General features: G+C 44.6%; 1 protein-coding gene across 1 annotated transcript; it reads left to right on the forward strand.

Moving 5' to 3' along the window:
* The first annotated feature begins 8690 nt into the window (after positions 1-8690).
* LOC118003986 (olfactomedin-4-like) lies at positions 8691-15674 on the forward strand. The gene is made up of 8 exons (XM_034995118.1): positions 8691-8791; positions 10190-10268; positions 11075-11137; positions 11378-11530; positions 12460-12582; positions 12774-12879; positions 13315-13474; positions 15014-15674. The coding sequence occupies exons 1-8, from the start codon at positions 8691-8693 to the stop codon at positions 15672-15674; spliced, it is 1446 nt and encodes a 481-aa protein (XP_034851009.1).
* Positions 15675-16620: the final 946 nt, after the last annotated feature.

The following is a 16620-nucleotide window of genomic DNA, read 5'->3' on the forward strand; positions in this document are numbered from 1 at the left end:
TGTTCCAATGTGCTTTGGAAAGTTAACATCATTTTATAGGTGATATTAATATAGCAAGAAAGAGAAAAAACCTAATTCTATTTTATTTATTTATTTATTTATTTAGAGAGCACAAGTGTGTGTGGGGGGAGACAGAGGGAAGGAGAGAGAGAGAATCTTAAGCAGGCTCCATGCTTAGTGCAGAGCCAGACTCAGGGCTCAATCTCACAACTCTGAGATCATGGCCTGAGTCAAAATCAAGAATCACGCACTTAGGGGCACCTGGGTGGCTCAGTCGTTGAGCGTCTGCCTTCGGCTCAGGTCGTGATCCCAGGGTCCTGGGATCGAGCCCCGCATCAGGCTCCCTGCTCGGCGGGAAGCCTGCTTCTCCCTCTCCCACTCCCCCTGCTTGTGTTCCTGCTCTCGCTATCTCTCTCTCTGTCAAATAAATAAATAAAATCTTAAAAAAAAAAAAAAATCACGCACCTAACCAACTAAGCCACCCAGGTACCCCTAATAAAAAGCTAATTCTATTTAAAGTGAGAATTGTTTGCAGGTGCTTTTGCATACCAGGAAAATGGCATGATCTATATGCAGGAGATGGTTCTCTATATAAAAAATTCCTGATGACCTGATTATGTGTGGAACATGACGTTGTGTAGGATATAATGAAGAAGAAGAGGTGAAAACAGAGAGTTGACTTACTTTAAATAGACAAAGGAATACAAATTTGCAAATTGACATTTGCAGCCAATGAGAGAAAAATGTGTTAAGGCAGAAACACTGAAGAAGGGAGATTAAAAGTGAAAATATCAATGAATAATTCATTATTAGGGGGATTTTTAGATGGATTGAGAAAATTTATGATAATATTCAATACTTATTATTATTCATGATATGTGTCAGCAGTTTCCATTCAATGCCCCCCAACACATGAAATCCTTCAGTAGAAGTACTATGAGCAGCGTGGTCTACCAGCAGTGTTGCAATGAGGAGGAGAGAAGCATAGGTTTCTCAGTGCCAGCATTCTGAACGCTGGTGCTGGTGAAGGAGCATAGCTTCTAGACTCCAACACACATTGAGGAAGGGAGCTGCAGAGATGGTGCTGGAGATTTTGAGCCCGTTCACTGGGATAGTAAAGTGGTCATTTACCTCCACTGGATGGGAGCCCATGGGGCCCTTAGCTACAGGGAGTATTTCCTGGACTGGGAGAGAGAACCAAATACCAGACACAGTAGTGTAGTGCAGGGGGGATAAGCAGAGGAACTCTAGAGTAATGCATGCATGGTAAGATGCATCTAATTGCACAAAGATTTCACTGGAGACAACACTATATATTGTATTTAAAGAAAGATCTAGAGTTCTAGAAATCTAGATTTAGAAATCTTTCATTTGTTGACAATTATCCATTGATTTGGAATTGTTGGTTGAGTATCCACTGTATTGCAATAAGGTTCAAAGTATTCAGAATATTAAGGTAAATAATACAAAGAGACTCTGTTCCGCTTCTATGGAGCTCATAGTCTGAGGAGAGAGATTCACAAGAAACAAGAAAACAAATTATTTACTTTCAAAGGGTAATGTAACTGATAGAAAAATGAAGTGAATACAGTGATGCACTACAAGTGGGCGATGAGGACAGTGGCAGAGAGGACAGCACAGGCAAAGGTCCTGGGGCTGGAAACAGTGTGACATGACTGTGGAAAGAGCAGAGGTCAGTGTGTCTGGAGCACAGTGAGGTGGGGATAGCAGAGGAGGGAGGAGGAGCATGGCCAGGTCTTGTGGGACTGGAATCAACCAAACTTCATTCTAGGAGGAGGAGACTGAAGCCTGCAGAGTGATTTTTCCAAGGCACACAGCAAGGCAGTTATAAATGTGGAGCTAGAATACAATCTGCCAACCCCCAGTTCAGAGATTTTCCTACTCAACATAACTTCACTCTTGTGAAAACAACTCCAGAGGGAAGGAAAAATATGTAGGAATATCAGAGCCTGTTTTTCTTTTGGTGAAGTCCAGTTGTCTTAAGTCCATCCTACTAAATGAGTGTTCTGTTCTATGTACCATCTTGCTAAATGTGCCTTACAAATATCAGAAGAGATGTACTCTTATTTTCTACTGATTATTTCTATCCTGCTGAGAACATGGATTAGCCAAGAGCTGATTTTTAAAAAATTTACTGAAGGAATCTAAGTAAATGGATTCTGAGCTAATTTATAAGTACACACTCATTTCATCTGGGTAGGCACTCAAACCCATGGTTATTCATCAACATGCAGGGATGGCTCCCATGAAAGCTTAATGACCTAGAACAAGCAACACAGGCAGGGATTGTCTCCTGCACTGTGTCCCTTACCTTCTCCCACCCTCTATCTCTGGCCCAGTTATCTGTTAATATATTTTTACCATTCCTCTCCAAGGATGTTCATTTATTTCTGTGACTTACGGCCTCTTTGCTGGTAACTCTATATCCTTGAGTTCATATGCAATCTTCCTGATAAATCCTACTGTCTGCATTCCTACCTAATAAGGCCAGTATTAGGATTAAACAAATAATATAATTCATGTGCTTTGCAGATTGTAAAATACTAATCTAATGTTAGCTGTTAGGTTAATATTCTACTACTTACCACTTGCATTCTCATCTGAGAGGGGAATCTTATTAACATGCTTAACTCTGAGCTGATCATTGTCATTTAAAATCCCTCCTCCACTGGAGGGTATTATGCTAAGTGAAATAAGTCAGTGAGAGAAAGACAAATATCATATGATTTCACTCATATGTGGAATTTAAGAAACAAAAGAGATGGACATAGAGTAAGGGAAGGAAAAATAAAATAAGATGAAAATAGAGAGGGATCAAACCATAAGAGAGGAGGAACTTTAGGAAACAGGGTTGCTGGAGAGGTGGGATGGGTTAACTGAGTGATGGACATTAAGGAGGGCACTTGATGTAATGAGCACTGGGGGTTATATGCAAATGATGAATCACTAGATTCTACCCCTAAACTAATAATACAGTATATGTTAACTAAACTGATTTTAAATAATTAAAAGGAAAATACAATAAAATAAAATCCCCCTCCACTTCGGTGTTTATGGAAGTTGAAAACAGTTTAAGCCTGGTGTTTCTCTTCCCTCAAGGTCAAATCTACTGCCCCCAGATGCCAATGGCTCTTTGTGATGAGGCTGGCTGCAAACACTCTGTTCTAGTGTCAGACCATGGATTACATTCCATGGTCTGGTTGGATTTAAAAGAGAATAGTTATATAAATATCAGCACTAACTTTGTCACATATAAATTGTCTTATCCTATATATTTTTATTTTTACAAATTCCTCATCCTTTATATTAGTTATGAAATATTAAAACAATTCCATTAGGGGAATTGAAAGGTTTTACCTTTCCATCCTCAGAGTTTAGAGCTGCATCCTACAAATGGTAGGGATCCATGAATGTGTCTGTAAACCCTCTCTTCCAGAATTTCCACATTGTTTAGGTGTTTGTGTTTCCATTTGCTCTCTTAGATTTTAGTGCTACTCACTCCATCATCCTGTTTACCCCCACGTTAGCCAGACATTTGCATTGTATTCCTAGACCTGATCGTGCACATTTGTTTTAGCCAATTGCAAGTAGATGTAGTTATTGTGTTCAGCAGAATAATGTAGGCTTTATAAAAATGAGTAATGGAATGGATTTACAGTGTCTCTCTTAGAAAAGAGAAGGCAGTTGGAGATTTTATGCCTTGCACCTGTCATTTTGAACCTATGTTTTAAAATAAATGTATTTATAGGTCATAATTTCAGTTCAGTAACATTCACAAAGTACAGGTTATAGGAAACAAAACACATAGAAATTGGCAGTACTGATATGTAGCAAATACTACCCATGTTGCTTACAATCGGAAAGCTTATAGGTTGGCAAAAGGAATATATCACCTATATAGGTACTTTGGTCGGCTAATCTTATGCATTGTAATGAGTAGCATAGGATGTTAGGGAAGCACAAAGGAAGCATACCCAACCATTCCTCAGAGGCAAGGAAAGCTTTCTGGCAAAGTTTGTTTCTGTGATGGTCTAGAAGAACACAAAACCACTGAGCCTCAAGAATAAGGGGAACAAGACCTGCCAGCCAGAGGGGATTGCCTGAGCCTAAGCAAGAAATCATGTGTTTAAAAAATCTGTTAAGTTTGATCTGCAGGTTGATGGAGGAATCATCCGTAGTGATGATGGCATTGCCCAGGGAAGTTGTAGGGACCGGGCAGTGAGAAATAGGGGGACTCATAAATTGTCTTTGGTGGATTTAGGAAGCTGGTTGGAATATCAGTAGATGAGGCTTGTAAACTATCTCACAGCTTGATGCTATTGTTGGCATTTGGAAGTTAATAATTTATCACACATTCTTTACTTCTTCTTAGAAAATAATTGAGGATAGGTATAAGAGTCAGACAAATTGATATACAAATATGAGCATTATTTCCAGTAGTGTCAAATTCAAGAATGTGATATGAGTGTGTATTCATGTTGCCTTCTTACTATTTTCTTTCCAAGTGTAAACTTGGAAAGACACATCCAAGAGTGGGTCAAGAGCCACCAAACGATCACTGTAGTTCATTCTTCGGCTGAAGAAAACCACTGAATCACCAAGGTAGTTATACTTGTATAGGGACATATGTAGAGGGACGCCTCTAGAAAAGCTCTTCTCAAACTATCATTGAGCAAGGACAAGGTTTTTTTTTTTATTAATTTCAAAAACTATATATTAAGGGTTTTTTTAGAATAAAATAAATTCCTAGAAAAATAAAATTTTAAATAACCATGGAATACACAATCTCATATCTATGATTGTATTCAAAGGCATAGAATACATTATAATAAGTATTACTGGATTAAGCAGAGGAAACAAATTAAAGACTTGCAGAAATACACATACTGTTTCTTAAAAGTGTGCTGAGTGGCGTTTACTGTAGAGAATTTGTATTACATAGTGAAATAAAAATATTTTGCCAGCTTTATTTGTTCTGTGAGTTGGCTTCTGTATCCCTAACTACTCCCTTGTACATGTGATGTGATGTGGTCATTGTAAAATGGGCAGCCTGCCTAGGCATGGACTCCCACAAATAGCAGTGCAGGGTGGATTCCTCACTTAGAGCTCTTAGGAATAAATGGTCATGTTTGCAGAGTGGACTTGCTGTTTCTCTCTCTGGGTCATATCTCAACAACTGCTCCCACACACTTCAGTTACGATGTATCCACACATATTCCACAAGCGAAAGGCTGGACATGAGAAGAGGTTATTGGACTATTCTAGAATATTAAAACACAGGATAACAATATTATAAAGATTTTTTTGTTGTTTCTTGGGAACCTGTTAAGTTTGTTCTGTGACAGTATAAACACAAAACAATTCATTAAAACGAGGTCTAAAAACAAATATAAACCACGGAGGACATACTGTGAAATATGTTGTGATCATGTCCTCTTATACTCCTCTACATGGAACGGAAGGCATTTTCGAGAGAGGGGAGAGTTGTGAAACTAAATGTCTACTACGAAGGTCCACCAGCTACCCCACATGGGTCCAACAGGCATCTCAGAGAGCCAGAGTTTGTCCTCAAGCTGACTCTGCAAGCCACACAACCTTGAGTAATGTTGTGTTAGCTCTCCCAAGCTCAGGCACCCTGCTGGTGCTCCAGGCTTGCTGCTCTAGTCTTCACACCACCTCTTGGAGAAGGTCCTTGAATCATCATTGTACAAAGGAAAAAAACTGGGTCAGAAGAATAAGACACTTGCTCCAGTCTGTGTAGTAGTGGATCCTATTCAACCCCATGTCTGCCCGATTCAACAGCCCAGGCTCTTCCCACCATGCTGCTTTGTGTATATATTGGGCTAAGGGGCAGGAACAATGCTAAGTAATGAGGACTGTCCATGTCTAGGGGGCGGTTGGGTTTGTTATTTGTGGAGCGTGAAGCACGTCTCCATCTGAGTGTGCTGTGCCCCAACCAGGGGTTCTGCAGAGACCTCCCTGCTCAGTGTCTTCCTTTCCCGGGATCTGAGTGCATCAGGCACGGAAACCTGGGGGGACCAGGAGAGTCAGCAGAGATGACTGCAGATCTATGCTAATCCCTCATTAACAGTGCACAGCTGTGACTCGCAGGTTCTCAATCCCAGCAGGGATGCAGGGTCCATGTCCCTGATGGCCAGAGAAGAGACCCATAAATCCTTCCCACCCACACCTGCTCTCCCCCAGGCTTACCCCAGGAGCACCTTTAGAGTCTCCAGGTCTCCCGGTGCACTGACTACTGAATGGACAAGCTGGAGCAGCAGGGAGTGGAAAAGCCCTGAGTAGATGGAGGCTGGACGCCCCTTCCTAATCTTTAATCCCACCTCGCCAGCAGAGAGGTGAGAGCTCCTGAACCATACGCAGCAGGAATTCCTCAGCCAAGATCAGTCACACCCTAGACAGTGTGTGGGGACTCCTGAAAAGCTCTCTTCCAACTATGCCCTACCTGGATTTATCCCATAGTGAGCCAAGCACTGAAGGTCCTGTTAGAAGTGCCAATCCCCATGGGATGGTCTAGGTAGCCTCTTTGTCCTGGTGGAAATGTGTTGTTCACACCCTTTTTCAGAGAACAACTTTGGGGAGCCAAGGAGAGCATAGGTGGAGGCCAGCGTGCCAGGTAAGTTTGAGAAATAGGGTGAGGTGTCACCACTCGTTTGTCACTGTTGCTGGTCAGAAAAATGTGGAAGGTGAAGGTTGGGTCCAGGACCAGGGATTAAAGACAACACCCCACATTCTCTATTTTATTTGGAAGCAATCTTGTTTTCAACCCCCTTTTCTTGGCTCCATTGTCGAGGGAAGTTCCTTCTTTGGTCTAATCAGTTCTAATCTGATAGTTTCAGCCTGAATTTTAGCCATTGTTTTTTTTTTCCATGTTCAGGACCACTGTGCTTTCAATATTCTTTTGTTCAGATCCCATCTCATCTTTTTTGTTTTTTAATATGAATTAAAGTTTGGTTGATCAGGTTAGGAAATTGAGAACTAGGTGGAAAGGAACTCATTAGGAATGGGCTCAAGGAATAATACAAGCATTGAAAGTCATAATTGCAATTTTATATAATATGCATTGGGTATTCACTGTTTCAAGCAACATTGCTTTATTCATCTTTTATTGTTTTTTTTTTTTTGGTGGAAAAAAGCATTTCATAATTCAATTCATATACTTTAGCCAAAACTGTTTTTGATGTGGCCTCCTCTCCATGGAGAGTCTGTTCTATTGATCTTCAAGTCATTCTCTGGGTTGATTCCGCTGATGTGATTGTTATCGAGGCATCTCCATGGCATGAGGTAAGCTGAGGATCCTTCTACTCTGCCATCTTCCCAAAAGTCCCAGAGGTGTTTATATATTTTACTTATCCTTACAAGATTGCTGTAAAGTAGATACATTTATTCTTACCTCTGTTTAGGTAAAGGAAATAAAGGCATAGAGGAGTTGAGTATCTTGTGCAAAGTCCCACAGCTGGTATGTGACAGAACGAGGATCTGAACCTAGATAATGTGGCCTCGGAGTCCACTCTAGATCCTAACCATTGTGTTGAAGTGGGAGTACATGGGAACAAGAAAAATGGACTGGTGTCCCTCTCACTCCCACCTCCTCCGCAGTCTGCATGGGGATCACGAATTCCGATTAAACCAAGGGTCAAAGTGCTTAATCGATTCCCACCAAATCATATTACAGAGCTGGGACTGAACACTTGTTGCCGGAGCTCAGTTCTTGACTCTTCCACTCTGCCTTCTTTCTGTGGTCCTGCTTCCAGCTGCATTTAATGTTCCTTGTTCTGCTCTTCCCTGGAGAGAATATTTGTCCCTCAAGCCCCTTAGGTAAGACACAATCTGTGAGCCACTCTGAGGAGAAGGAGGCACTCTGAGAAGGATCAAGAGGGCAGGAAGAGGGAGGACACGGGCTCTGGCTTGGAACCCAGGGGGACGAGGCAGCAGATGGACGGAGGTGTGTCTCAGCCTGTGGCTGGTTCATGCAGGTCTCTGCGTCCCTTGGGCCCCAGTGACTCATGCCAGGAAGAAGGTGTGCATGTGTAAATGGAGTCAGAAGGAGGACCCCCTCAGAGTGGGAGTGGAAGCCCAGGTCAGATGAGCTGCCGAATCTGTGTGAGTGGCGGAGTAGCTTCTCCTGCCCAGAAGAAAATTGCTGTTGAGTGAGAAACAAGGCAAGTCTTCCAGGAGCGGAAACAGTCTTGGACTGGGATGCAGGAGATGTTGTTCTTCGTCCCAGCTGTGTGTGACCCTAGCCTTTCTGTGCATTGGTTTCCTGATCATAGAAAGGGGCACAGACAATGGGATGGCTTTGCATGCATGGGCAGGTAGGAGAGCTACAGGGCCCCAGGCCATGGTTCAGAGACAGTCTCCTGCCTGAGAGCTCAGGGGGAGCAGAGATCCTACTGCCACCTCCCTCAGCATGTCCCTTGTGAACCCCTGACTCAGAGAGGACACTGGGCTGTGTGAGGTCTGGAGATGAGACAAGGGTCCAGGTGGAGAACAGAGTGGTCAGTGGAAGAAGAGAAGCAACCCCTTGTCTATAGCTAAGCACAGAGCAGAGTCCGAAGTTGGAGGTTTGGAGAAGGTTCTCAGCCTTGTCTTCCTCCCCTTCTCTTAGCCTATGAGAGGAAGTAGAAGGAGCAAAGGTGTGGACTGTCGACATGGACCATATGGAGCAGTTTCCCTGGAATTTTGCCATAAGGAAGTATGCTGGTAGGGCCCCCACCCTGAGTTCAGGACTTTCTCATGGGGCCCCTGCCCGGTACAGGTTATGTTTGCCCTGTGGTTTTTGGGAGAGACATTCCCAGGCCTAACCGAATCAACATCTTTATTTCCTAGGAAAGGCTGGGTCTGTCTTGTTAATCCTGGAAGGATGTTCTCAGGGTTCAGAGGAGCCCAAGGGCCCCCATAGTGAGAGAGGCAAGACCAGACCCATGACTTGGCAAAGCCATATTCTTCAGAAGGAAGTTCTGGTTTCTAAACCAATGAGACTAATTTGGGGAAGTCTATCCTGGTTTATTACCTGATTCTTCTCTGCAGGATATCAAAATGTGGGGGTGTGAGAAAAGGCCCAGGAGGCCGTGCTGTGGAGATGCCTGGAGCAGACACAGAGCATAGGATGCTTGATAGACCCCTACCCACCACCCCTCCGCCACCCTGGGCCACCCTATTCTCTGCTCACCTGTCCCAAGTTCCTCACTCCCTGGAACAGCTTAAAATACCAAATGCAATATCTCATGAAGTTCATGGACATAACTGTGGTCTTCAGGCAGAGCACGGAAAGCACATTTTGGCTTACATCCTTTTGGTAGGCTGTTCCTTATCCACCTAAACGCAGGTAAGGAAAGTTTGTTCACCTCCACCATTTTCACCTACACTGCCATAGTGGCACCCGGCCCCAGTCCCTTTCACTCCTGCCCAACCTTGATGGTCTGCTGTGTTCTCTGGGTGATTAGAACTTATCCAAAAAAGAGCCACAAAGCTGGGTCAGGGGATGAGTGTCTACACTGGTCAAAGAAGGAATTAATTTTCATGACCAAGTTACTTTGAAGTATGATGAATAGAGCTGGAGGGAGGGATGTCAAAGCCATGGGCAGCTGGGACAAAATACTAGACAAATTGGAAAGAATAGGCTTTTTGGGAGAGTAGGTGAGTGGCTTACTCAAGTTTGAGTGGCCGGCACTAGGAACACTGAGCTTTGACTCAGGAAGCAACTTTTTCTTGTCTTAGGATACATCAGGTGAGAGGCCAGAGGACTAGAGACTTGACAAGAAGGTATTGGGAAGGGGCTTTCTTGAAGGACAGACAGTGGAGGCTGTAGGCATATGGATCTCCAATTAGCAGATCCATTTGAATAGTGGTGTGGGATGGAAATGTTTAGAGTGCTTAGAACAGCGAAGAGGACAGACTTCTAGGTGTGGGGAGAGCACATAGCTGAGAGAGACTCTGTCTGTGTAAAAAAGTCCCTTCTACCCCATCTCTGGAAGCACAAGTATGTCACAGTCCTCTTTTTCCCACGCCCCACCCTGTCCCTTTCCAACCCCTCTCACATGCTCAGTCCTTTCAGATGTTGAAATCTATATCCCTCCTGCTGAGACCATTCACTGGGACCAGAGATAAAAGCTTAGGGGAACTCAAAGGTCTTGCTCCCCTCCTGTAGCAGCAGCAAGATGCAGCCTGCCCTGGCCCTCTGGATACCCTTACTGCTGCTATTCCTGGTGCTTCCTGGACAGCCTCAGGTACAGCCTGAGGGTGGAGGGATCTCAAACAGGTGGGCTTCGGCCTAGCTTCCCTCATCCCTCTGACCTGTTTCAAGAAGTCCCAGGTTCTGAGAGAGAGTGAAAGTGGAGAGACCTAGGGATGTCTGGAAGGGGGATAGGATGCCCAGTCTGCTCTGATTGTTGCTGGGCTTGGGTAGGCTTAGGGTGAGAGAAGGAAAACAAGGATGAAGATGAGAGAGGAGGATTTCAGGGCTGTCCACCCTGCTCTTCTATGAGGCCTCACTTTCTGAAGAAATCTGCCACCCTTTTCCTAGTGAAGGATGCTGGAGCTGAGGCAGGCCAGCCTGGGCTGTTGTAGGCATGTGTCCTTTGCTTCAACATCCCCAAAAGCTAAACCACTGGGCTGGAGTTGCAGACTGAAGACATAACCTAATTAACTCCCAGGGCCAGAAAAACTAGTGTGGGACGATTCACAGGACAGGAGCCACACATCTTGATTCTTTAAGAATCTGTAAGGAAACCCCAGCTGTTTTATTTATTTATTTTTTAACTCTCAGAACCTCTAGTTTTCAACTTAAAATGAAGAATTCAAGTCATATGTTGTCATGTTCTTGTGAGCGCTAAATATCAGTCCAGAGTCCAGTGCCTCACGGTGTTGTTCATATTCATCTCCCTTCTTTGACAATTTGGAACACTCTGTTCCTGCTGTCTTCACAACAAAATGAACTTGTGGGAATCTACTCAATCTCCAGAGTAAAGGTACTGTATCCCCTAAACTGGTCCCTTAAGACTTCTTTTCAGATCAGCTTTCCTCTTTTCCACAGAGCCTCAAGGAAGAGTCTACTCCCAGTTCTGTGAACTGTGACCAGAACCAGCCAGTGTATGAGGTAGGTGAGGAAGGCCCCACCTCTAGGAGCTGGAAGGGGGCTGTGGGATGTTCTGGGAAGTCAAGGGAAGGGTCACTCCAACTCATGGCAGAAGAGTCAGTCATGGACAACCTCCTGTGCCAAGAGAGCTCTTCTCAGACACTCCAGAGTAGGGTCAGCTCTTCTGCTTCATGTTCCTAAACAGCACATTAGGACCCATGTTTCATCACACTTAATGTGCCCATGGCCTTGCCTTTGCAGCTGGTGAAAAGGGTGCCAGGTTCTGTGGATGAGGATGGCCTGTGCCATTGTGTAGTTCACCTGCCCAACAACCTCATGCCCATGAATCAGCTGGAACAGCTACAGAGTATAACCCAGGTGCTCATGGACAAGTATGATCAGGAGCTATCCAGGGTAAGCACTGGAGCTATGGGCTGGGGCTGGCAGTTATAGGAGCACATTCTCTCCTGGATCCAGCATGAGGATGAGCCAGGGTGGTAGAGAAATTGCTGAAGGAAGCATAGCCCTCATCTTTGAGATGAATCCTGAGTATGAAGGAAAAATTAGGTGTCGTTCTTGGGATTCTCAGTGGCAGTCACAGTACAGAGAGGCTTGTGTAGGATGTGCTTCCTCCATTAAGAGGACAATTCATGGGTATAGGTGCAGTGGGAGATGGGAAGAGGTTTTAGCAAAGGAAGAGGAAAGTGGGATGGCTAGTGCAAAGGAGATGGAAAAGAGTTGGAGTTGAGTTAAAATAGGGGCAATATCTGGAGAGTCTTGTGGGCCAGGCTGGTGAGTTTGCAATCAACGTTGTAAGTAAGGCTGAGTGAATGGAAATGTGACATCCACCCTGTGATGTGGGCAGTAGCTTTTCGGAATGGGTACTCGTAGAGCCCTGGGGAAGGTTGATGGTAGAGGGCCTGGAAGCTAGGAGTCTGTCCATTCATTTACTCACCAAGACACTCCTGAAAGTGTGTCTGTAACCAGGAAAGGGGGAGAGAAACTGGGCATATGGGGGAAATAGTGATTTTTCCTGAGGTGAAAAGAAGGACACGAATGTCCTAAGCTGTGAGATGGAGATAACACTAATGCTCACCTCAATGGCTGTTAATGGAACAAATGAAAGTGACAGATCTGAGAGTATTTTGTTGGCTGTGTGGCACTGGGGGGCATGTGAATGGGAGAAAGAGCCACAGGTGTTGAGGTTTAGGGGTCCTGTTTGTCCATTCCCCCGCACCCAGGTCAGTGAGTACGCTCACACCATTGAAGGTCAGGATAACCAGGTCCTGGAAATGAACCGTGCCCTGAAGCCCAGGAATCCCATTGCTCTTGCTTCCTCCTAGGAGGCCCCAACATACAACTTGCTGCGCCTGGAGCTAGAGGTAGCACGGGAGTTGGTGACCCAGCTTATGGCCAAGGAAGGAGGTAGTGAGACTGAGGACCTCCTCTCTCAACTCCAGAGCCAGGTACATGGGGATAGATTGGAGAATCCCTCTCCCCTCCATAGTCTCCTGTTTTATTTAATCTCATAAATTTGATGATTTCCAAAATCACTTATTTCTGGGGAAAAAAGTCACTGAGCTGGGCAATATGGGAGCCTCACTTCAGTTCATAGGAACAGTCCATGACCCATATCCTTGGCATCTCGTTTCCATAGGTGGCTAATGCCAGCCTCACACTCAAGCTTCTGGCTGACTCTGACCAGCGCAGCCTCCGTGCTTACCGCCAGGAGGTGGATGTTCTTGAGGGCCGGCTCAGCAATTGTGAGAGGGAGAAGTGGCAAGAGGCCTCTGGTCCACCCCTGCCCCCTGGTGAGGTCTCAGACTGAATTTATTAAGATCTCATCTCCCCAAAGACCAGATTTGGGAATAGGGGGTTGGTTATGGGGTACTGAGGGTTGGGCAGCAAAGGTCTTTTGCTTCCTTGCATGCTGCATCACTAAGGGCTGCAGACTGAGATAGGTACACTCTCACATACAGGCATACTAGTATGTACAGATATATATAAACACACCTATAATCAGACATGTACACTATCCTCTATTCGTGCAAAGTCACACCTGCTTATATAGCTCTGCATGCCCTCAGGCAGACAGACACATGCTGAAATGCACACATGGCTATTACACTTTCATTGTCCTCTCCCTGTGGGTTGTGTGCTTCACTCCTAGTTTCTACCTTGCCTGCTCTCTTCTGTAGGTTCTTGTGCCCACGGAGGCCTCCAGAAAGTCAGCCGACCCCTTGTGGTACAACTCAATTGGAGAGGCTACTCCCATATGGCAGGTGTCTGGGGTCGAGACTCAGCACCCGATCTAGACTCTTCCCTCTACTGGGTAGCTCCTCTGGGTAAAAATGGAAGGTGAGTTCAGGATGGTTTCTCTTTTGCAACCAGGTTCATTCCAAATGTTCCCTACCCTACCCTAATGGGTTTATTTGTAGCCCCAGCAGAGCTTCCTCTCTCCATTTTAGGTATGCCCCTGGACAAACTTAGCCTAGGCCTGACAAGCCACCTCCTAGAACTCCTCTCTGGATTAAGGAGGACTCAGATGGCCCTGAGCTCCTTCACAAACCCACTGTCCGAAATTTCCAATCCGATCATAATCTAAACTGGTTCTATCTATAGCCTGATCTTATTTCAAGAGCAAACTCTTCTCCACCTGGCCCTCAAAATCCTAGCTTCTTCTGAGGACAGTTTAAAGGATGAACTTGACCATACTTATGCCATGGACTCAAACAAAGCTGAGTTTGAATCTCAGTATTTAGAGTGAGCTTGGAAAATGCATTAATGTCTCAGACCCATTCTAGCCATTTGGAAAGTGAGGATAGTTAAATTATGAGAATATCATGTGAGATTCCGTAGAAAAGTGTGACCAGTATAATGGGTGCTAGTGGATGTTTTTTTAGATGATAAGATTGCTAACTGAATCCATGAGTAGATGAATGAGCCCTTCAATAACCTGGCAGCCTGGCTAGGCAGCTAGGCGCAACGCACAGGCAGGGGGTTTAAAGTCAGTCTATATAGGACTATGAGAAAGATCTAACTGAGTAGGAGATTACAGGAGGGTAGGATGAACATGGCTTGAACCTATCACTGAAGGGCCTCAGTGGAAGATCGTCTCAGATAGTGTTACTAATAACATTGCTCCCAATTCCTACAGGTGCTTTGTAGCAGGTGAAGCATATTAACATGACTTTGCTTTTTTAATCGTCTCAAAATCTCTGTGGGCAAGGCAGTACTTACCAATGTCAAGCAGTGACAACACTCAGAATTCAGGGATAATTTAAAGAACTTTCCAAAGTGATCTCATGAGCATAGGTCTCCCCAAATCCACCTCCGAACTGTGTCCCACTCTGGGACACCAATGTCTCAGGGGCAGGTGGAATGCGTGGAGTCTAGGTATAGAAGAGTCTCCATAAAGAAGAAAAGAATAATAGCTATCCCTTGATGATTGCTTACTTGGAGAGAAGTATTCTACTAATTGGTTTATTAGCATTATTTAGGTCAGTCCTGATATCAATGAGATAGATTCTTTTGTTATTCTTTTTACAGATTTTAGTTATGAGCTGAGTGAGTGACTTTGAGCAAATTACTTATTCTTTCTGAGAACCAGTCTCCTAGTCTGTGGGAATACAACCTAAGTTCTGGTGCTGTTGCTATAATTAAATGAGATAATGCACTCACAGTGTCCATGAGGCCTTGTTGAGTTTGATGTCAATGTTATTGCTGTTACTGATTTTTTTTACAGTTGTTTTTTGTCCCAGTATATTGTAAGTAAAAGAAGAGATTACAAATCAGTTCTGTTTGATTCCAAAGCTCCCGCTATTAATTAGAACACTAGCCTGCTCATTTTTATTAGCACTGCGTACCCTGATGATTCTGGTGTGGGGCTTCGCCTAGGTACTTTGACTACTACCGGCTGTACAAGTCCTATGATGACCTGGTACTGATGAAGAACTATGTGGAGAGGACGATGGGCTACGGTGATGGCAGCGGTAATACCGTGTACGAGAACTTCATGTACTTCAATTACTATGGCACACGTGACATTGCCAAGGTGAATCTCTCCTCCAACACCCTGGTGCTACGACGCCCATTGCCCAGTGCCACCTACAACAACCGCTTCTCCTATGCCGGTGTGTCCTGGAAAGACATAGATTTTGCTGGTGATGAGAAGGGGCTGTGGGTGCTCTATGCCACTGAGGAGAGCAAGGGAAACTTGGTTGTGAGTCGTCTCAATACCAGCACCTTAGCAGTGGAGAAAACCTGGCGCACCAGCCAGTACAAGCCAGCCATGTCAGGAGCCTTCATGGCCTGTGGAGTGCTCTATGCCTTACGCCCACTGAGCACCCGCCAAGAAGAGATCTTCTATGCTTTTGATACCACCACTGGGCGGGAGCGCCGTCTCAGCATCCCGCTGGATAAGATGCTGGAAACGCTACATGGCATCAATTACTCCCCCTTGGATCACAAGCTCTATGTCTACAATGATGGCTACCTGATCAATTATGACCTCAGCTTCCTGGTGTGGAAGCAGAAACAATCAAAACCACCAGCTTGAAAGCTCTCTTGGCTTCTTCCTGACCACATCCTGTCACACCTGAGAACTCTTCTAGGCCCTGAGACCCCTGGGGTAGAGTATTGGGAGAATCATGTCCCCCTTCTCATAACTCCAGATGAATCGTCCCCCACAATGGCCATCACTCCTACTGATTGAGAAATGTTGATTATATCTTTATCATTGATAATTCTGTAGAATTGATAATTCTGTAGAACTGATAACTCAATCCTTACATCAAAGTTCTTTTTAATAATGGCCTATCTGGATTTGATTGTGGTTTAACTGGGAAACAAACACTAACACTAACAAACACCTCTTTACTAGAATCCTAGAATTGTAGGCACAGCATTCTAATTTTTAAAACAAATCTATTCTGTGTTTCAAAACCCAGGAATCCAGCTTTGACAAATATAAAATTCCATGAACTAGGCTTAAGATGATAAGCCTTATGTTGAGAGCCTCTGCTCCCAGTGCAGAGACCAGGGCAACTGGTCATTAGAATGGGATATAGAAGCCCCCTTTATTATCCTCAGCCTCCTTCAGGGTACCTGGGGAGTAAAGAGGCAGTGTCTTGGTGTGAAAATCAATGTTTCCCTGTCCTGAATCAATCTCACTTTGAGTGCAGTTGAGGGAAGGACTTAGGCCCGAGTCCCATTCTAGGAAGTAAGCAGCTAATGGCTGAGCATGAGGAGGGTCTGACGTGGACTGAGCTGGTGGTCTAGACATTCTCAATAGAGAATCCTTTGGTGTGACACAGGAAGTACCCTGGCCAACTGTCTGTAATATCTTTGCTCATCTTCAACACACTGAGAATATAGAGGCCCAGACACTCCACCTCTGTTACTTATCTATCTGAGTGGTTCAGCTCCCTCCCATGGGGTCGGATGGAATGTTCAAAATTTCAGATCCCAAAGTCTTCACAGTCACACAGAGGATACCAGAATAC

Source organism: Mirounga leonina, unplaced genomic scaffold (genome assembly GCF_011800145.1).
Source record: "Mirounga leonina isolate KUSES-001 unplaced genomic scaffold, KU_Mleo_1.0 Mir_92, whole genome shotgun sequence".
Lineage (NCBI taxonomy): Eukaryota > Metazoa > Chordata > Mammalia > Carnivora > Phocidae > Mirounga > Mirounga leonina.